This window comes from Anabrus simplex, chromosome 1 (genome assembly GCF_040414725.1).
Source record: "Anabrus simplex isolate iqAnaSimp1 chromosome 1, ASM4041472v1, whole genome shotgun sequence".
Taxonomy (NCBI): domain Eukaryota; kingdom Metazoa; phylum Arthropoda; class Insecta; order Orthoptera; family Tettigoniidae; genus Anabrus; species Anabrus simplex.
Genome location: NC_090265.1, coordinates 100,426,509 through 100,449,569, shown reverse-complemented (window position 1 = coordinate 100,449,569; position 23,061 = coordinate 100,426,509). Strand labels below are relative to the sequence as shown.

The window sequence follows — 23,061 nt, the reverse complement described above, 5'->3', positions numbered from 1 at the left end:
TCCTATATAAACACGTCGTCGAGATATGATGACATCGCAAAGGAAACAAAACCAACGACTTTATCACACGCTATATTATTGCTCTTTGCAAGACACAAAACTCGTATGACACGATCTCGTCTTATACGAAGCGCCAGCGATCAAATTCTAAACTGTGCGGCTTGCCTTCTTGAGATAAACAGTGACTTTCAGTCTTATAGGCAGCGCCGGTGGAAGTATCCTAGGCAACGCCATGCAGGAAAAGCACATTGCCCATCTTAGAGATGGTTGACAGTAAGGATAGGCTCTGTGACCTACCAGGCTATAGGCAATGCCGAGAACAGAAAGTAAGGTGCAAATCATCTTCGTGGTTTTCATTGTACCGATGGCAAGACAAACTGGGTGACCGTATGAATTAATTATTTATAAGTAAATTTCCGTTGCCTTTCAAGATGGTGATGATGGTGATTATTGTTTTAAGAGTAAATACAACTAGGTAACCATCCTGTATATAACACTAATCAGAAGTGAAAAAGTTAAAGGGATCCGACACTTCGAAAAATGAAGGTATCGGTCAAAGAAAGACAAAGGCAACGATTTGATTTGCTTGCCCTTTTAAATAGTTTTTTGAACATTTAATACATACACATAACAATTGATTCATTCATTATTCAGTTTATAATACTTCTTCCCATACAATATTCACTGTACTTCGACCTTTCGGGCGTATCTGTACCTAAACAATTTCAAACGCCTTGCCAGAAACTGTACATTATACAGCTGGCGTGACTGAATATTGGTTCGGGTAAGTAGACACCCATTTTTTCAAGAGTTTGTCCCTGCGCTTTATTAACGATCATACAGAAGGCTAGTCGACTTGATACCTTCCCGTCTGTACGTACGTAATCTGTTTTCTCTTAGCAGTACGTATGTCATTAAGAACGTTTTGCAACCTGTTGAGTATATTTAGAAGCAGGGGAAGATCCGAGAACCAAGAAGTATAGAGCAGAGATAGTATTCTTTCATGATCAGAAAAAGTGTATACTCTCTGGCTTGACAGGCAGTAATCAAACATGACTGCATGCAGTCAAATTACTAAGGATGAATGTCCCATATCGATGGCTTTCTTTAAAAACCTCGTAAGCCCGAATACTCTTCAGATCCATTATATTCCTTAAGACTGGTCACGCCTCCCAGTTCCATATTTATATGCAGTCCAAAAGAATAATTTTCGTTATGGTCATTTTCCTCTGTCAGCGTGTAAAGGAAAATGAACCTTAAATACATTATACTGTAGGTGTGTGTAAATTTGCCATTCAATCAACATCCCTACAATACGGAACGTTAAGGTCCATTTTCCTTTAGACATTAGCAAAGGAAAATGAACACAGCGAAAATTATTCTGATGGACTGCATACAAATATATGACCGTGAGGCGTGGCCAGTCTTAAGGGATATAATAGGCAGGAAGAACATTTGGACATTAGAGGTTTTAAAAGAAAACCATCGATATATCATAATTTAATCAATGTGTAAGTCGCTTAGAAACCACCTAAGTACAGAATGTATGGCGGGCTAGGGTGAGCCTTCGCCTGTGGTTATTGGTATGGCCATTTAGAGATCTGGGAGGCGTGACCAGTCTTAAGGAGAATAATTGACAGGAAGAGCTTTGTGGAATACAACCTTTTACCGGTCGAGCGACGATATTATACTGGAAGGCGTGACCAGTCTAAAACAATAATAACGATGGCTTTCTTTAAAAACCTCGTAAGTCCGAATACTCTTCCTATCCATTGTATGCCTTAAGACTGGTCACGCCTCCCAGTCCCATATTTATATGCAGTCCAAAAGAATAATTTTCGTTATGGTCATTTTCCTCTGCCAATTTGTAAAGGAAAATGAACCTTAAATACATTATACTGTAGGAGTGTGTAAATTTGCCATGCAATCAACATCCCTACAATACGCTAAGTTAAGGTCCACTTTCCTTTAGACATTAGCAAAGGAAAATGAACACGGCGAAAATTATTCTGATGGACTGCATACAAATATATGACCGGGAGGCGTGGCCAGTCTTAAGGGATATAATAGGTAGGAAGAACATTTGGACATACGAGGTTTTAAAAGAAAGCCATCGATAAGTAGGAAGCGCATCGTCAGGTACGTGGTATTAGAACTAGGCCATGGGTGTATTTTAGTTTATAAGTCGAAAATACCCTAGTATCACCCTGAAACACGAAGCATTTTAAGTAGCTCATGGCCGACTGAAATGTTCTATGACTGTTAACTAGTATACTGGTACGACTATCAACATCTCTTGAACGAATATATGATTTAGCTACAGTTCATGGCCAGGATTCAACCAATTTTTTTTTCCCTTCACAGGGTCGACTGCTGGGAAAGGTGGACGCCTACTTCAGCTCATTCCGCCGGTGTAACTACCCCCGTGTCTCACCCCAAGGAATAATCGAGATCGTAGAAGAATGTGGTCGGTATTCCAGGTACAGTAATTCCACGTTGATTGTTTACTTGAAGTATTTACTACGATGACGAAAACTCTTTCGGTGTAAAATTATTCACAATTTGGGGTCGTGCCTTCTCGACTGCGAACAGTCTCTGCTGCGGGCACCCCATTAATAGTCTCGATTGAAGACGCAAGGTAATTGGGAACAGTGCCAGCTCGTTCCATGGTTGTTTTCCATTCAACCCCTGTTACCAATTCACTTCTGGTCTAGTTGTCGTACAGAATGTTAGCTCTGTGCTCACTGTTTAGTTCGTTTGTCTCTGTTCATTAATCAATTAATAGTTTTTGTGCCACTGTGGAAATTATCGAGACGGAGAGATGTAAGCCATGTGCTTTATTGCATGGTTATAGTTGCAGACAATTGAACGATATTAACATATGGATTTATTTGAAGGAGAAAGCAAAGAAGTGCAAAGGAAAATTATTTACTCAAGGTATGTAACAAAACTTACTAATTTTAACAAATCTTTAAAGTTTTCCCTACTGGTTTAACTTCGCACTAACAAATCGGAAACGGGAGGATAGGTAAGACCTAGGATTGGGAAGATAGTGGTCGTGGTGTTAATTAAGGTACAGCCCCGTCATCTGCCAGATGTGGAAATAGGAAAATATGGAAAATCATCTTCAGGCTTGCCAATGGTGTGATTCGAACACACCATTTCCCGACTGCAAGTTCACAGCTGCGCGACCGTAACCGTACGGGCAACTCGCTCGATTAACGGAGTACAGTTCCTAATTCTAATGTATGGACCTACGTAAATAATGCTAAAAACGTTCGTTAGCAGGAAGATGATGCAATTCATTTATATCTGTCTGAAGTTCATATTGAAAGTTCGCCCTAAAGAAAATGGTTCTACCAATCAAGGAGAAAAGAATTTGTTGAGGTACTTTATTCTGGCTCGTTTGGAAATTGACGAGAAAACAAATTTTGTTTAATAAGTCACGGAGAACCGTCGTGATAATATTGCTAAACAAATCATCACCGAATAATAGCGTAATATTAGGAACTGTGAATAAATTCCATCGCACGGGTATTATGTTGTCTCTACCCATGGACTTTTGGATTTGTAGTAGTACGGTGTTAACGAATTGTAGTAATGAGGGAAATTATGAAGCGGGTGTTACGGTTTCCCACGATAATCATTCCAACATGGACTTTTCAGAACCAATTCCTAAGAGTTTATCGATGCCACCGCCAGCTTACGCAAGACTGTGCAGCTGATGTGCGTGTCAGAGTGCTATATTGCGGGCAAGCATCGGGTACAGTGTACAAACATGTCGTACTGTAATAAAAGTCGCATTCACCTGAACTGTTGCACCAAACGACAAACAACATATTTCCTTAGATTTGAAGGGTCGGAAAATAATGTAAAGAAATGAATACACGGCATATATATTTCTATTTAGTGCATAAAGCCTTGGCGTTGATTTTTGCTTTGAAAACGAGGAGACACTTCCACTTAATCTTAAAGAAGGTAATTATAGATAAATTTATAATTGAAAACCTCCTCGGAATGAGGACGTAACCAATAAATTAGTCATTTTTGATGGGGGGGAGGAAAATTATTTTGGGCCAATTGCATATGCAAGTGTACAAGTGGGTTCATCTATTAAAACAATATTTTATTGACATGATACTGTATAGGCTTTTGGGCTTATGCCTTTTCGCAGAGAACTGTGCTCTGCGTCCTCAGAAGAAATCTCGACTGTCCACGAGAAAGGCTTCATAAACAATCACTCTTTAAACTTTAGACGTTATAATAGAAGTGGAAATGGTACGTTCATTCGCCACCAGATGGCTCCCAGGACGTGGCACAACGCTAGCTTTCCTAGCGGAAGCTGGCCGAAACATCAGAAACAGTCTAAGCGGTTCACATAACGTGTGTACATAACATATGAGATTGACAGGTGTATAATATAGACACAAGCCTGAGCATCAATGGCAATATTCTATTGTTATAACTTAAGGTTATGAAAATAATGGATGAATTGGAAGGGATACAATGAAAAATAATCTGCAAGTATGCCTTATAATTGTATATAACAGAAGAGAAAGCTTGTACATGCACTTGGAACGCAAATTGGGGAGGGGGAGTTTGAAAACCTGCCACTTAACTTTTTCGGTCAAATTGAGTTATACATGCCATCTGGTGGTCAAGATGTGCTACCATGTGTGAAAACTAATCTTGCATAAGTCAACCATGTGCTGTAATATAAGGCTTTGAATATTGGGGTGGGCTTCAAATCCTGCATCGTGAAGAGAACTCTTTCGTATTTTTTTTTCCTTTCAAAATCTTCAACGTGTAAGCACCGTTCATAATGCTTCGTGTCATGTAACGCCACACTCGCTGCCTTGCTTTCACGGTGTTAGAGCAAGCATCAGTTAGTTTTTGTGACCTGAAGTTGTGAGTACTGAATGTGTTGACAGCCAAGATGGAGAGGGCCATTACCTTACGTTTTCATATTGTTAATTCTGAGGATAGAATAAAGCATAATGTTATAAAATATACATACATACATACATATCTTTATTACCCACCCTAGAATACACCATCGGCTTTACAGGTAATAAAGACAGACAGAGCGAAACCCCAAAACAAAATAACAAACAAACAAACACTAGGCACTACATCTCTCCTAAAACTACTTAGCTAAATTATTTACCTCTAAATCTACTCAGTGTCCTCCCACACGCACGCGGATAGCCGGCAAACGTGCAGAAAGCACCGCACTACAAATTACCCTATTTCCCTATTCCCCTATTCCTACCAACCACCTAGAAAAAAATATATATAGTAGACCGGTCTCTGCGTCAGCCCTGGTATGGAATACATGCCCACCAACCCGTTGATCGCAGGGACCAGCCTCGCCACGTGAGAACTGATCTTATTTCTCACCTACACCTGCTGACAATGTATTCCTTACCTACCATGTGTGCCAAGCCAGCTTGGCGGAAACCCGACCCATCACATGGCTTGTCACACACTTCCGCTATATAGGTCACACCTTCTCTATTCATTGTCAGCTCACTACCTTCCCTCTTCTTTTTCTTTTCTTGCCGTGCAGACATGCTAAGCCTAGCTTCTTTGGGTTGGGTCAAGCCCCCAACCCCTCCCTCTTCCCTTGATACGCCACCTTCTCCTCTCTCGCACTATTCCTGCCCACTACATCTCACCTTCTTGCACTTAAGACTTAAACATCAACAATTTTTTTTTTCACTTACACACAAACAGACAGTTTCCATTCCAAGTCCATCAGTTCACTCAGTCTTCACAATCTACAACACCACACTTGCCTCAAACTGTTAAACTTAATTTTTATACTTCCAACATTTTCTCCTTAACTACAGTCCCCCTTAATCTATCTAAATTACTATTACACACACCATCTTTATCCTCCCTCCTCACACAAATACTTTTTTTTACACCTCATATACACACAAACAAACAGTACTCCATTCCAAGTTCATTAGTTCGCTCAGCCATCTCACTACTTTTTTTTTTTCATTTTTTTTTTTACCTAAGCTTCATTACTACCATCCACGGTAAACTTAAACTATAGAACAGCTTCTTAAATTTACACTACCCTCAAGCCAACTCAACCTCCCCTATTCTCAACTCTTACCTAATTTTCTCAGTCTTTCCCTTGTTACCAACTCTTCTCTTATACACCTCTGCTCTCATATTCCAGAAGTCATTAATCTATCACCTCCTCCCCTCCTACTACTTCCCTATCTACTTCCCAACACCCTGCCCCAGGCGGATCACCTTTTCCACAGGGCAAGGTGCTCACCCCCTTTCCCCTAACACTACAGCCCCCTTTTCTGATATCATCCCCTTCCCGCATCTGCTCAGGGCGGATATCCATTCCTCTGAGCAGAATGCCCTCCCCCTTCCTCCCTCGGCAAGAACCACATTATCTGCACATCCCCTGTTACTCCCTCAATTTCTTTATAAATATAGCTCTGGCCACATTTAAGAATTTCGCTATATTCGTTCCTTTCTCCCACTCTCTACATAACCAAGATGTCATCTTATAACTTTCCCCTATCAAATCCAGCTCCTTCTTACTCAGTAGTTTAATCTTTATCTCCTCCAAAGCTCGGCATTGATTAAAAATATGCAGATCCTCCCACATCCCTCCACATAACACACATCTATCACTACTCTCACTGCCTACCCATCCCCTGTTCCTCGGCACCCCCAAAACCCACCAATACAGACCTCTCTTATCCCTTCTACCCTCAAACTCCGTTTTCGGGTTTATTACTTCCACCAATTTATTTAATACTGATAAAGAGACTCTCTCTCTACATTCCCCTATTAAGCTCTGTCTTTCAATATCTAGTAGTCTTCCCTTTATCCTTTCCCATACCCATTTATTCCTACCACCCCCCCAGGCCTCTCCATATTCCCCCAAACCAACCTGTTGTAACCATTTTTTGCACTTATTCACCCAGTAACCTTCATTCGTCATACCTTTCTGAAACTTAAACGTTTCTTGTACTAATGCCCCGCCCTTCCCTTCCTCCAATCTAATCCAATACTTAAACACCCTCTTAGCTATTTCAACCTCTATCGATTCTTTACAGACTAATCTGGCACCGGCATTGGCTGTACAGTTCGGTAGGTCCATCATAATCTTGCTAAATTTCGCCACCACCTGGTTTAGTTCACCCCTGCCCTCCTCCATTCCCCATACTTCGACCCCAAATAGCATTTTGCCCATTACCAGTGATTTGAACACCGTTTTCTGAATTTTGTATTTAACATTTGGGAATTTCTTCTCTAAAACCCCCACTACCGCAAGAGCTCCTCTACCTTTGAATTTTGCGTTCCTACACTGATTTTTCCAAGAACCATTCTTACTAATTATTACACCTAGATATTCCATTTTTACTCCTGGTCTAATATTTTCCTGGTCTAGCCTCCAAACTTCCTTATTCTTTCTTCCACCCCTTTTCCTACATACCATTATCTGAGTCTTCCTTGCATTTACTTTGAGAGACCACTTCCTAGTATACTCAACTACCTTGTCCAACCCTTTTTGCAATCCCCTTTCCGTCAAAGCCAAAATCAATAGGTCATCCGCAAATAACAACCCCGGAACCTCCATTTTTCCTATCCAAGGGCACTGCCAAGCCTCTCCACCATGACCCTCTAAAATATTATTTATAAATAATATAAATAATATCGGGGATAGTTTACACCCCTGTCTCACCCCACTCTTAGATTCAAAACACTTACTCAACCTTCCATCCTGCAATTTAATCATCACAAACACTTCCTCATAAATTGTCTGTATTGCCACCCTCATTTTTTTTGACATTCCAACCTCTCTTAGTCTCAAAAATAGCGCCTCCCTACTGACCGTATCGAAGGCTTTTTCTAAATCAATCGCTGCTACATATAATTTACGCCCTGCAATCCTCACATACTTTGTAATCAAAGTGTCCAGAATCCAAACATTATCGACTGTGTACCTTCCTTTCCTAAATCCATTTTGGAACTCAGATATCCTACCGTACTGTTCCGCCCATCTTGTTATCCTATTCGCCAAAACCCCTGTGTACACCTTCGACAACGAGTTAGGAGTGTAATTCCTCTATAGTTGTTAGGATCGCTCCTAGCTCCTTTATTTTTATAAATAGGGCATAATACCCCCTTCCTCCATTCTCTAGGAAATTTCCCCTTTTCCAGCAACCTATTAAAGAACTTCACGATCCCCCTCAACATCGATTCATTTGCCCCAACCTCCTTCCATACACTATTGGGAATATCGTTCACACCTCCTGCAGCCTTGGGTCTAGCATTTTTTAATACTCTAATTACCTCCTGACTTGTTATCTCCCCATCCAAAATTGTAATGCCTACCTCCAATTCACTTCCTGTATATGACTTGTCTAATTCTCTACCCAATTTCCCCTCCCCTTCTAAAAGCCTTTTAAAATGCCTAAGCCATTCGTTTTCTCCTATTTTATCCCCCTTCCCCACCGGTTTCGTTCTTCTGATCTTGTTTATTACCTCCCATATCCTCTCAAATTTCTTCTCTCTACAATATCTATTTATTTTATTAGCTTCTGCCTCCTTCCATCCTCTTTTCTTCTCATTCAATATCTCCTTATATTCCCTTCTCAATTTACAATATTCCTTCCTCTTTTCTTGCTCACCTTCCTTCCTAAACTCCGCTAGGGCTCTCATTACAACCTCACGTTTCCTCCTGCATTCTTCATCAAACCATCCATTCATTTTATTCTTTTTTTTCTCTACCCTCCTCCTTACTTTCTTTCCTACCCTCCATACAGGGAGTTCTATTAATTTTACCACGCTATCCATGTCGTTCCCTTCTACCGCCCTTTCAATTCCTACCCTTAATATATCTCCCTCCTCTTTCAAATGTCGTCCCAATTTCTCTTTAGTATTGTCATCCCATAGATACTTCCATCCACCATTCCTATATCTCTCCCTACTTTCCTCCATCTTTCCCTTCTCATCCGCAACCAAAGTTCTCAATTTTATTTTGATAGGCATATGTTCCGTTAACCCACATTCTAACACCTCAAAACTTATTATTCTCCTTAACGCTATCTCTGAGCTTATTCCTATATCCACTGCACTTCCTCCATTTGTTGTAATATACGTCAACTCTCCCACACTATCCCCCTTCATCCATCCATTTAAAATAAATAAATGTTCTATAGCACACAGCTGTAATAACCTTTCTCCATAACTATTTACAACATTATCCTTACTCTTCCTTTGCAGTTCCCCTTCTACTTTTACTTCTTTCCCGTACACCGGTACCCTATTGCTCACTCTCGCATTCCAATCCCCCAATAAGATCATCCCATCTTCTACATATATCCCTTTAATTGTATTTATTTCTTCAATCAATTCGTAAAAAAAATATTTATTAGCATAAACTGAATCGCTCGGATGGTTATACAGTAGTGCCAGACAAATTGCTTCCGTTGCCCGCTTCCCCATTTTTACTCTCAGCCACACTACCCCTTCTACCCCAGTCTGTAACGTCTCCACCCATTCCGCTACCTCATTTCTTATTAAAACTACTATGCCCCCTGGATTTCGGCCTCTCTTCCCTATTTTTTTTCTTAACACGTTAACTACTCTATAACCGTCCCATGTAATTTCAACCCCTTTCCCTAACCACGTCTCTACTAGCGCAATTATCTCAAAATCTTTCACTAGATCCACAATTTCCCTATTTCCTAACTTCCCCATCAATCCCTCAATATTCAACACCCCTATCGCCATCTCTAGTTATTTATTTCCTCCCCCTCCCTCTCTATCCTGCGTTTCACCACTTCCCCCCTTACTTCTCGTAATTCTTCCTTTTGGCTCCACCACGTCACTCTCCCCTTCCTTCCCTTTCTTCTCCCCCCCAATCCTCCCCTTTTCCGTGCCAGAGCCTTTTTTCCCACCCCATAGATCTTTTAAACTTAACGATCTCGCCTTATTCAACGCCTGTTTTCTCTCCAGGTTTCTTTCTGCATTTCTCTTATTCGGGGAGGTTGAGTCACTACCCTGACTGCTTTCCCTTCCCGTCACCTCTTCACTACCTGTATCCACTTCACTTCGGACTAGTGTCCTACTTGTTGATTCACTCCTTCCTGGGTTGTTCTGACTCACCAAGGACTCTGCTGTCTCCGCCACCTGACCGCTGACACCGCAGTCCCGTCTTCTCTCTTCCTTCTCCATACTGATGTCGCCCTGTTCTCGATTTCTGCAACTCATTTCCTCCTCACATTTCTCCATCCTCAGCAGTTCCTCCTGAGTCCACGATCGCGACCAATTTCTGCCTGAAGTTACCAGACACCTCCCCACAATCTTGGTTCGCAATCCCTGAGCTCTAGCCCGCCAAATATGCCGCTTATAGACATCCAACCGCAACCTGTCTTCTTTCTCTGTCTCAGCTTTCAAATAAATGTTCGATCCTTTTAGATTTCCAGCATTCCTAAGAAGTATATCTGCCATCAGGGTTGAAATTAGCCTTAACTTCACCGGCCTATGACCCTTGTTTCTTCCTACTCTATATATATCATCTATATCAACTTCAGAAAAGTTTATCTTCATTTTGTTCGAAACTATGTCCACCACTTTCAATACTAATTCCACTTTTGATTCTGTTCCTTCCTCAGGTACACCATACACAAACACATTTTTTCTTGCTGATTCGCTCCTCGCTAACCTCACTTCTCTCTTCATTGCTGTCAATTCCTCTTCCAGTACCACCACCTTCTTTTTCAAGCTTCCCAACTCATCTTCTATCTCCACTACCTTACCATTTAGCCCACCAATTTCTTCTTTTATAAAATTTTTTAAGTCCTTCATCTCCTGCTTTTGGTTTGCCTGGTGTTCCTGCATCATTTCCTTTATTTCATCTCCTTTACTCGCTTCCTTCACCACTCTCTTGATCTCTTCAAGTTCCTCCCATCCGAACGGTCCCTGGTTTGGCCCCGGGTTCATTTCTATACCTCCTACCACCAGCATTGTCGCAATCACCGCCGCACACAACATCATCTCCAACCGTCCTTTATAACCACTAATTTCTCTCCCTCTCTCAGGTCCACCTTCCTTCCAACTCCCTCTTGCACCATGCCATCTTCCAATTCTCATCCTGTATTGCTGTAGCGTTATTCCCATATTGCGCACCTCGTCTTACTCACACGTCTGCACTTCCCGATGTCTCGCTCGTGACAATAACTAGACCTGCGTATCCTTGATGTTATAAAATATGAAAGTTGTACTTGCTCTAAAAATCCTATAACACCTGTTTTCACTGTTCCCTTCAATTTGAGTTTCAAAACTGACAGCGTGCAAATAAAATACACACAATCCTTGGCGACAATGGCTTCAGATCTTTAAATATTCTGGATACTAATAGAGATCACAAATGACAATTAATTCACCAAACTTGAACTTTGTAATTATAATATTGTAGAAGTTACACGTTTTCCTCATTTTTCTTAAAATGTTAAAAAGGTTACGTGGCAGATATTGCAACTCACCTCCTCAATTATAGAAAATAGCATTCGTGTAATAATAAAAATAACAACAATGACACAAATTAAAGAAAATATTACAAAACATAGACGTGATTTTGTCAATGGTTTTTATTTAAATGATCTATTACACCTGGTGTTGAACCAACATAAGCACTCTACACAATCTTGACTGATGTTTCATGCTTATACCACGGAGGACAAAGTTCTGCTGGTTTTAAACCAGCTTGAAGTTCAAATGTAAGACCTAAGATAACACCTCAACATAGAGGCGTGATGATGCACCCTGTTTACAATGAAATCTCTCTTCTCAAAAATGTGTTGGTTACATCCTCATTCCGGGGAGGTTTTCAATTATAGCTTTCTTCTGAGATTTATAACAGTATTACTGGGCACGTAATTTGCAGGAACACAGCCAATGATTCGAAATGGTTGCTGTATCCTAATTTGGGACTACGTCTCAAAACACTCTGGCAATGGGATTAATTCTCATGGTGCAGACTTAGAACACCTTTCTCATTCAATTGCCATCTTACCACTTGATTGTTACTTATGGGTAGTCCCATGCGCGGATATACAAAATAACATCCGCATCCGCACTTTGTTCATCTGCACGCGCATCCGCATCCGCGAATAGTTATCCGCATCCGCGAATAGTTATCCGCATCCACGAATGGTTATCCGCATCCGCGAATAGTTATCCGCATCCACGAATGGTTATCCGCGTATATCGTAAATATTTACCTACAGTATATTACCCCCCAGTTATTGAAACTGATAGATCTGTTAACATAATACAATAGGCCTGACACCTGACACCAGAACCTCTACAGTCATCGGCTTATGAGGGAGTTTCTCTTGCGACAACTACCGACGTATTGAACTCTGTTCCTTCCTTCCAATAATTGCAGGCGGGACTCAGGTGGGCTCAGGTCAGATTTACGTCTTTATGGTTTCAAGGCTCTTCATATATCACCATTCTCCCATTCCACTGTCAAAGGTCGCCTAATCACAAGCAGTCCGACTCGTTGGCTGATTGGTCATCGTACTGGTCTTCGGTTCAGAGGGTCCCGGGTTCCATTCCCGGCTGGGTGGGGGATTTTAACCTTCATTGGTTAATTCCAATGGCCCGGGGGCTGGGTGTTTGTGCTGTCCCCAACATCCCTGCAACTCACACACCACACACAACACTATCCTACACCACAATAACACGCAGTTACCTACACATGGCAGATGCCGTCCACCCTCATCGGAGGGTCTGCCGTACATGGGCTGCACTCGGCTAGAAATAGCCACACGAAATTAAATCACAAGCAAAAATAAGAGTATACCTGAGTGAAATCAATAAACGTCATTATTTAGAAATTATCAGCAAAAATTATATGTCCTGCCATACAGATTGTATCCAACAAGACACTAATTTGGCGGATATCCGCAGATAGGGGCATTCTGAAGGATAAAGCATTTTCGGTGCTACAAAAAACTGACTAATGAGTTTAAGTATGTGTGTAACCAATGTGATTTGAGTTTTCAACAAGGAGATACAAGAACTGAGGGAGATTGTACCACGGTCGTTGTAATTGACTCTCCAGAATCTTCGTATCCGACAATGACCGAAGTTGTCTTCCCTTCCGGTCCAAGACTTTATGAATGGGGAAAAAATTTTGGTCCAATTCCGACCAGGAAATCTCACCCTAGTTGAGTACGGATGGGCATTTTTCTGCCGGGATATGTTATAATCGTTCTAGGCCCGGTAGTTAATCTCATTGAGTTTCAGAATTTCCTAGACGTGTACCGTGAAATCATAACGAAAGTCACACAACACAATGCTAGGTGAAGATTTGGTCGTGTCTTGCTCCACAGTGATCATTCAATTCATGCGCTGCTCAGGCTATCTTCGTATTTACATTTGATGGTCGAATTTTCAAGAAAACACTTGAAAATTTCTATCAGGTTGAATATTTTATATCATCCAGACCCATTTTCAACCTAATCATTTGATCTACTAAAACAACAAGAGTAATAGCAACTGCCTTGATTGATAACTACAGGGATAAATTTTATGCCCTACGTAAACTTATCCATTAATTATTGAAAGAGAACATTTTACAGCTCACATGGCATGCGGCAGAAAAGCGCAATTCGAGACCACTGTTGTATTTCAACCATAATAACGAATATTGTATCTTTAACCTAGTTAACGTGCTTAATAATAGAAATTTCGCGTCTTTCAAAAATATGGTATACTTTTTTGGTGGAAAATGGTGTGGTGTTAATAAGATTTCAAGTATTACAGACGCAAAGATCAGACATTACAAGGCAACGGTGAGAAATGCTGTATTATATGCTGCTGAGACAATAGCACTAGGAAGAAATGGTGCGGAACAACTAGAGAAAGAAGAGAGAAAAATATTGAGGAAAATACTAGGCCCTAAGAGAGGAGGTGAGAGATGGATGAGGAGACCCAGGGAAGAACTATACCGGAACATGAGGACAATCTCAGAAGAAATCAGACTGAAAAGAGCACGGTTTGCGGGACATGTAATCAGGATGAATATGGATAGAATGACGAAAAGAGTATGGGAAACAACAGCGAGGACACGAGGAAAGACAGGAACCAAGTGGGTAGTTGAACTCCGGAAAGATTGGTCAGAATTGGGGATCAAGGTGGAAGAAAAGGAAAATTGGAAAAGCAAGTACATACCGACTAATATGCCAGAGATCAATGATAGGGATGGATACAGGAAAAGGATTGAGAGTCACCAGTGGAGTAGACAAGAGAAGAGGATACTGAATATCTCGGAAGAAGAGCGGGAGAGAAGAAGAGAAAGGATGAAGAGGTTCTGGGAGGAGAAGAAGAAAATGCAATCCGTGAAGGAGCTGTCCGTGGTCCTACAGAGGCCGTAACGCAAGAAGAAGAAGAAGAAGATTTCAAGCCTCCTTTTCTGCGAGGGCTGCCACATAATACATGAAACATTTCGTAGCTAAGGGAAGCCCGTTATTTTGTGACGCAAGGCACGTCACGGCGGCAGCTGACAAATGAGATGATAATACAATGCATAAGAAAAGTCGGCTGTCTTGCCTCATCTACATACACTCCATTTTAAAATTACAAGACAGACACTTCGTATTTGTCCTCATATTTTCTCTGTACATCTTCTGTCTCTCGATGAGGATATGGCGTTTGGAAATAAGATTTAAGCTCCATATTGCCATTGTCTTATTATTTAGGTTCAGATACCAAAGGAAGTAAAACTAGTTATATATTATTTGGTTTTTATTGCATGACGAAGTCCCCATTTACGAACTGAGAACGAACGATAGATACAATAGTGTATATTTAATATACTATAAAGACGGAGGATACATTTAATACACTAAAATAGGCATTGACATACTGGGCTCCAATATTACTGTGTGACCAAACAAGCAAAGGCCCAAAGTATGTTTCATGCAAGTTAGACAACGTTCTCATGAAAACTAAGGCGAAGACATTCGAGAGAAATACACTGGATACATTTGCGAGAAATGCCTACGCGTTCGTAATTTCCCATAAGCCTATACTATTAGTGGCACTTTCGGGCTCCAAAGGTAAATGGTTATCATGCTGGCCTTTGGGTCTGGGGTCCCAGGTTCGATTCCCGGGACGGGGATATTAACCTTCATTTGTTCATTCCAGTGCTTAGGGGGGTGGATGTGTATGTTCTTTCTTCATCATAGGTGGAGCCTCGTCCTCACTGACGCGCAGGTCGCCTGTAAGGTGTCAACTCGAAAGAACTGCACCAGACCTCTTCGGAGACCACACGCCATTGTTATTTATTAGCGGCACTAATTTAGAAGCTGGAGGATAATGGTCACAATAAGTTAAGACAAGGATGATATCCAAGGGGAATCCCAGCCTGAATACATGCTCAGTAAGCGAGCATATTTACACAATACTACAGTGGTTATCGGAGGCGGCTCGTGCTGAATTATGTTGGTGGTTCTGCTCTGTGACGCCCAGTCCATTGCAGTAAGTGTAACAGACAAAACTAAATTCGTATTGCATACCGGATATGCCAACTGAGGTCGTGTGCATCCATCCTCCAAAAGCGCAGAAACGCTTTACTCTATGTCCTATAAGTTTGAAGTTCCGGATAATGTACAGAAAAGATGCAGGTAAACATACATCTCAACTTGTAAGACTCCAATTTCTAGGGACATGAACAATTTAAGTAATGTATATGTACAAAAAAAAAAAAAAAAAAAAAACTTTCTTCCGCTTATATCGAAAAAATTGTTGATCTAGTATCCTCACACTTATATTTACAGAGGTTCCGAGACCTGCATACATCTTTGGGAGCCGGCTTTCATAACAGGGGGCGAACTTCATATGATAATACTAACGTTCCTGTTTTCATTTTCGTGACTACCTAACTCGAAAGAATTCACTACCATTACGGAGAAACATTTTCGTGATTTTATAAGCCATTTTTTGATATTTTCGTGATTATTTGTAGGTCTAAGAACTTATTCTTATTCTTATTCTTATTCTTATTCTTATTCTTATTCTTATTCTTATTCTTATTCTTATTCTTATTCTTATTCTTATTCTTATTCTTATTCTTATTCTTATTCTTATTCCTGATATCGAGTCCACCATATCGGCAGATGTGTATAAGTTTTTCCATGATTTCCCATTCTCAAACCACGCAACTTAATTAAGGCCACGGTCGTTTCCTCTCCAAGTACAGAAACATCTTCTTGAAGAAACAAGCGTGGTTCACGCGGATCACAGGGAGAGCAACATAAATCGGCGGAAAGTGAATTGTATCATTTAAACACGATCATGGTACCCTATATTTACTTTGAACTAGCGAACTGTTAACTACTTACAAAAATTATATTAGTGACTTCATTAACTTCAATAAATCGTTAGCTGCAAAATTATCCATGATATTTCCCATTATAATTTGCAGTAAAATCATAATTATATAATATATTGAACACGGGGTATCCCGCCGTAGAATGGCTGTTTGTGAACGGCTCCTGGCACCTTATAGCCAATAACAGCAACAAAAACAGCAAATGGATGCTGAGCGACACCCACACGATCGTTGCCGTCCGGATTGACGCAGCAAAAGCAAATCGTTAGCGCGACAGATTTTTAAAAGCTTATTCCACACAATTGTGCTGGTTAGGTGGGAAACGGACATTACCTTTAGGCACACCTACAACTGCTGATGTATGGCTGAACCTTCTTAGACCTGTATTGACGAACTCCGTAGCTTCATCACTAACTTGCTTCGTCGGAACTGTCCAAAGTTTGCTGTTTCATGAGCAAGAGAACTCCTGTCTTCCTGATGCGAGTAAGTAGATTAAAACGTCTCCCAGGCTGATGAATTGTAATGTATTTAGCGTTCCTCTGGCTACAGCAGCGGAAATAAGCTCGACGTGGAACGCAGGCGTACTAATTATACAAATGCGTTGTTTTCATTAGCTGGATATCACTTGCCCATTAATGTTATTATGGTGCAGGAAATCAACAGTGCGTCTCAGATATGTCTGCTCTGGCGTAAAATAGGTTATGTCTCGCGAATAACAGGACTCTCTTAAAGTAACTGTCAAATAATTCATGTATACGGTTCTTACGTGCAGCCATGACTGACGTCCTGTTTACTTTGTGGATGACACAGCAAGAAGACACATGCAGACGCCATAGGTCGTGCAAACATCTCATTCAGACAGGCATGACAAAGTGAACTATGTAGGTGGCATACGCTTCACTTTAGATTCACAGACGATCTGAATGGTGGATTACTCTTGTAGAGTAGGCGGGCTTGATTGGTATCGCTCCATCAACAATGCATCATCATTCAAAACAAAACCTGCTATAATAACCACATATCTTAACGGTTCCAACGAATGCGTGATTCCATGCGACATAAGGTGGAAGACTGCATTGCAATTGATGACGGTCACATTTAGCACATGTTTTATGAAGAGTAGATCAAAGACATCGTGATAATTGTTAGTAGTGGTAGCGGACCATAACTCCAGAGATATTGGGTTTGCGACCAACGTTTATAGGATCTTTCTTCCTTCGTTTGCTGCGTGCTGCCTCCTCTGTAAATGTTAAGGACACCCTGCATATTACAATATGTTCCAGTGTGAAAACGTTCGCTTCTTATACGTAGGATATTTCCATTCAATTTGCTCGTGCATACTACACTAATCTTCAATGTGCAGTGATGTCCTTAGAATTGCTTCTTACACATTAATAAAATATGTAAACATCGCACCGGCACAGATAAGTCTTTTGGCGACAATGGGATAGAAAAGAGCTAGGAATGGGAAGAAAACGGCCGTGGCCGCAATTAAAGTACAGCTCTAACATTTGCCTGATGTGAAAATGGGAAACCACGGAAAACCACCTTCAGGGCTGCCGACAGTGGGGTTCGAACCCACTGTCTCCCGAATGCAATCTGATAACTAAGTGAACAGCCACTTGCTCTGTCAAACTTTTCGAAACGCGCAAGATGTGAAGCCCAGCGAGCCGTTTCATCACAAGTAGTCCATACAATTTTGATTTGATAGCCTCAAAGGAGATAACTAGCAAAAACTGGGCAAGGATAAAAATATAAGAGAAAATTTATCCAAGACGAAGGAAAACCGTGCTTGTGTGTGTGTGTGGAAGTGTTTGCTGTTTTCATGTACAAATGCAGATACGCCTTCCATCACAGGGAAATCTGATGTTGTTGTGGAAGTACGCGAAGATGATTGGTTAAGTTCCATGTGCGAAAAATACTTTGTCAGATATTTGCAGTGACCCACCTGGTTGCTTGGAACGCGTGCTGGGGAAAATTCTAGTCTGATTCGATTTATTTGTGTAGAATTTAACCGAATACTTTGATTCAGTAACTTTAAACAACTTGATTATGACAGTGGTACAACTTAGGACACCGGTGATTCGACTTACGAAGCTGATGTCTTATAAATAGTGTCCGGATTATTAGGTACTGACAGGTTAGAAAGCAAACTTACTTAAGCCAGTAAGAAGTATACCCTACACTGTACTGTACAACGGTTATGCTATGAGATTTGTATAGGTAATAGGCGTACAGCCTATAGAACTCCTGGAATTTATCCTACTCTTCCTACATTACGATACAACGGGTTGCATGGCACTACCTACAAACCAAATTACTTTGCATTCTAACCTATTACCACCTACAAATCCGAGGTATAATTATTACCTATGGATTGAAGACGTAAGAGAACAAATATTTCTTTCGCATCTATAATAGTCAATATTGTAATTATTTTAGGCGAAGAATATCAATAAATACTTCCCTTTATCTGAAAAATTACCTTCCATGTGTTAGATATTAATTTACAACAATGCCAAGTAAGAACGCGTTATGTGGTACGATTTAGGCAGCCTCACCCTACATCCAGGTAGCTATATAGTGTTATCTTTCATTTCCTTATTTGTTTATCGGTAATTCTTACAATGATAGGTTGCCTAAATCTGACAAAGTATACCATAAAACTTTAATAATGAATGTATGTGTAACCATGAAGAGTTTTCTGGAGTTAATCCTCCTCGTATGCAGTACTGTAAATGTGATTTCTAACAATTTGTGAGGAGCCTTTAATGGTCAGAACGACTAAATATCAGCACACATTCTTGGGAATTCCTACACTTTTGAAAAACTCAAATAAGAATTTTGATATGGTTCCTCTTGCTCCGATGAAAAGTCCTACAACCCTTATACAAGAGATGTTGTATGATTCCTTGAAGTAGCTGATGGTTGGTTCATGTATGGCTCGGTTCTCTACGTCTACCTCTGCTGGCTGACTTGAGTCGACCTCACATCTATTGGTGGGGTCCAGAATATATGCAAAGTCCTTTTTCTCGGTCAGTTGCAATTATATCTATTCTCCGGTTGCTTCCACTGTCAGGAACACATGGCACCTCTTCATGTACCTCGTACACTTTCTTGGAGAAATCTGCTTCAATTCTAAATGTTATTCTTTTGTGCCTAACATTTATAGGGAAGTCCCGCCGTGGACATGAACAAAGAACATGAGCTAGTGTTTCAGGCTCACTGCAGTGTCTGCAGTGGACTCCATCTCGGCTACGTCCAGGAAGGGCCCATACAGGATCCATGTTCTATTGCATTTTCAGCGTGTCTTTCCATTCTGATCCGGAGAGTCCATTTAGGGTGTCGATCCATCGGTTAGCCGGTGTGTATTCCTGATAGAGGATGGCTCCTTTACCGCGAGTTCTTAATGCACACAGTTTGCTAGTATTTCTCTTAACTTCGTTGCGCTAAGTTTCTTCGAGTTGGGTGTTGTCTGCATTCCTTAGGTCAAGTCCTGAACTCACAGTTTTCTCTCTTCTTCCAGATTTCGCAGTGATGTTACGTACACATTACCAGCCTTCTCTAGTAAGTGACAGATGTTAAGATGTTTAAGTGGTGCCTCCCATTCTACTTTCCCCTTCATTTTCCTTGGTGAGTATAGAGAGCTGTCTGGCGTGTCTGCAGGTAACTGAAGCATTTCGTTTTCAGTATATGCCCTTGTAATTAATTATTTGAAACCGATATGATATTTATGTTCCACATGAAAATGATTGCATAGACACAGATCGGCCTTATAGAGACGATGGGACAGGAAGAGACTGGAAGTGGAAAGGAAGGTGCCGTGGCCTTAATTAAGGTACATCCCCAGCATTTGCCTGGTGTGAAAATGGGAGACAACAGAAAACCATCTTCAGGGCTGTCGACTGTGGGGTTCGATCCCACTATCGCTCGGATGCAAGCTCACGGCTGCGCGCCCCTAGCCTTACAATCAACTTTTCTCTAGAATTTGCCCTACGATGTCCGATTTATTTTACATGTTCTTTCCGCTGCGTGAACACGCAATATCCCTCATAAACTTTCTGGATGCACTGTACTTCTGAAAGGAACCGCTTAGAGCTTGCTTCTAAAGCGAAATGGATTACTGCATCTAAAACCTTTCTTGAAAAGGTTCTAGAGGGGAAACGAGATCTTCACTCCAGGCCACTGTTTACTTTCCATTTGGTCTTATGCCATCGATTGTTCTGAGTATGTCTACGTAAGACTGAAAGAATTGTTTCTAAGAAACTGATTCAAACTCACTTGTGAATTAAATTACATCACTGAGGATTTGGATTTTCCCTTGTTTCTTAACAATTACTACTGTTACATTTTAACTCATTTCCCTACAATTACGTATGTAACCATTATTGTGTATTTACATAGGATTTGTTTACTGTGGCTATTGGTTTTGCTCCAACCACGATCTTGTAATTTAATATTATCTAATGCTGTATCGAATTCCGTATGCTAATGCTCTTCAAAATAATGTGGAAATGGGAACTTAAGGGTACTGTAGATAATTACTGGTTGCCTAAGCTGCGTCATGTGGGTAAGTTAAGTTTGTCAAGTCAGCTTCCTTAATGATAGGTTCTGAACTGAGCAGCGTAATATAATCGTCATATTATTTAAAAAAACATACATTCACCCTAGTATGGAATAAAACATTGTACATTAAAAGAGAGGAAGTATTCGACGTAACTGTTTCGTAAACAACTCATCTGGTATACAAAACCTTTCTCCCAGTCCTTGCAATTTAAATAACAACTACGTTCGCACGTAGTGATAATCTATTTCAGCATGTTGTTATTATCTGAAAGCCAATTCTCCAACATCTACAGTATAACCCCCATTGATTTAATAAAGTATGCCATTTTTTCGGAACTTAGATCTTTCACTTTTATCGTGATTTGATGATGATAATAATAAGTGAAATAAGTCATATTTCTTATTATCGTGAGTAAGAAAAGAGATAATTTGTCAATATAGTAAATAGCAGCTCAGGAATAACTGATAATTCACTGAGCAATTGTGGCGTTCTCAGGATTCGAACTCCAATTCTCTTCACCAGAATCATCAAGTTTCATGACTCTGAAAGACTTAGATGAGATGTTAGTGATATAAATAGTAACTGAAATATTATATTTACCAGCTTAATTTAACATTTCATTAATATCGCAACCCTGGTTAATTTTTAAGCAAGATTATTTTATGTCAAAGGGTGAAGTGATCATTCATTATACATATCATTGCGCCTGCAAAAACCACTACGGTGACTTTGGCCGGTAAGGTACAGTCACCTGAGGTTCAACAGTGTGCGAATATTGTCAAGGAATTCTCGCTCTTCATAAAATATGTGTTGCGGGTCAGTATTTCTCCGCAAATATTATCGCTTAGCGGATTTGCAGGCGTAACGACAAATACATCTGCAAATGTCGAGTACTGAGAATTTGGTTCTTCTAGTAAATGGAGGTCAAACATCACAAATAAGCTACCATTATCGATGTTAGTGAAGAAATAATTCTGGTCAATTTTCCGAAATGGTTGATTGGATATTACTCTAACTGCATATGGTAGAAGTAGCGGGATATAAAATGTAGATTTTTCACCAGTAAATCCAAAAAATTTTAAAAAGATTTACGTTTGCTAACAAGCATATGCAGATTAAAAACTCATTTGGAGACCGCTATGCGGAGAGGGGCCATATGGGCAGGAAGTGATGCAGAAAGAAAGAAAGAACACATGAAGTGATGGTTGATAAGGAATGTAGATGCCTTGCCAATACATTGAATTTAAACCCATTCAAGTAAATATTTCAAAAGACAGTAACGAAAATTTGGTTTATTGATTCAATGAATGCATGTCGAAGAATAAACAAGTAGCATTGTGATTTCCTTAAATGCATGTATAATCTGTTACAGTGGAATCTATTACTCCTTCTTTATGTAAATCTAAATAATTTATTTTCGGTAGTGTGTGTCCGAGGTAGTAGTGTTGTTAGAGATATGTGCTTTAAGGTATTTCTCAAAAATGGTTAATTGGATAATACAATGACAGGTTTTAACAGAAGTAAGCAGGATGGAAAACTGCAGACATTTCCAAGCTAATAAATAATTTGTAAGGAAAGATTTGGTCATTTTAATATGGAAATGCACATTTCAAAGAAATTTGAAAACCACTATGTGGAGTGGGGTGATATATGAAAGTGAAATATGGGCAGTAAGCGATGATGAAACAACGAAAATACAAGCATTCAACATGTCGTGCGGCAGACGACTGTGGATGTCAAGAGGAGTAGACCAGGTAAGTGATGCTCAAGGGACAAAAATAACGGTTAGCTGAGATTTGACCTGAAGGAGAATCAGATTCAGAGGTTAAATAGAATTTGTTCAGATAATTTCGACTGAAGGGTAATGATGGTCAGCATCCTTAAAATCTAAAATGATTCCTGAGAGATTTAGTGTGTTCTAATATCGAGTAAACTTATGAAACTATTATCTAGGGTTACTGCAGATGCAGTCGATTTCGAGTTTTCCACTTCACACAGTTTGTACTCTACAACGTCGACCACACAGCCCTCACGTGCGACGAAATCCTGCTATGCAACTCGGCCTCTCTCAGTACAGTGTCGTTTCAATTTATAACACAGCAAA

General features: G+C 40.3%; 1 protein-coding gene across 1 annotated transcript in view; it reads left to right on the top strand.

Moving 5' to 3' along the window:
* LOC136862114 (LHFPL tetraspan subfamily member 6 protein-like) overlaps nt 1-23,061 on the top strand; it is a 128,898-nt gene that overhangs the window by 43,265 nt on the left and 62,572 nt on the right. Inside the window, exon 2 of the mRNA XM_067138863.2 lies at nt 2,365-2,480. Coding sequence (XP_066994964.1) covers nt 2,365-2,480 — 116 coding nt within the window. The remainder of the gene's footprint in view (nt 1-2,364; nt 2,481-23,061) is intronic.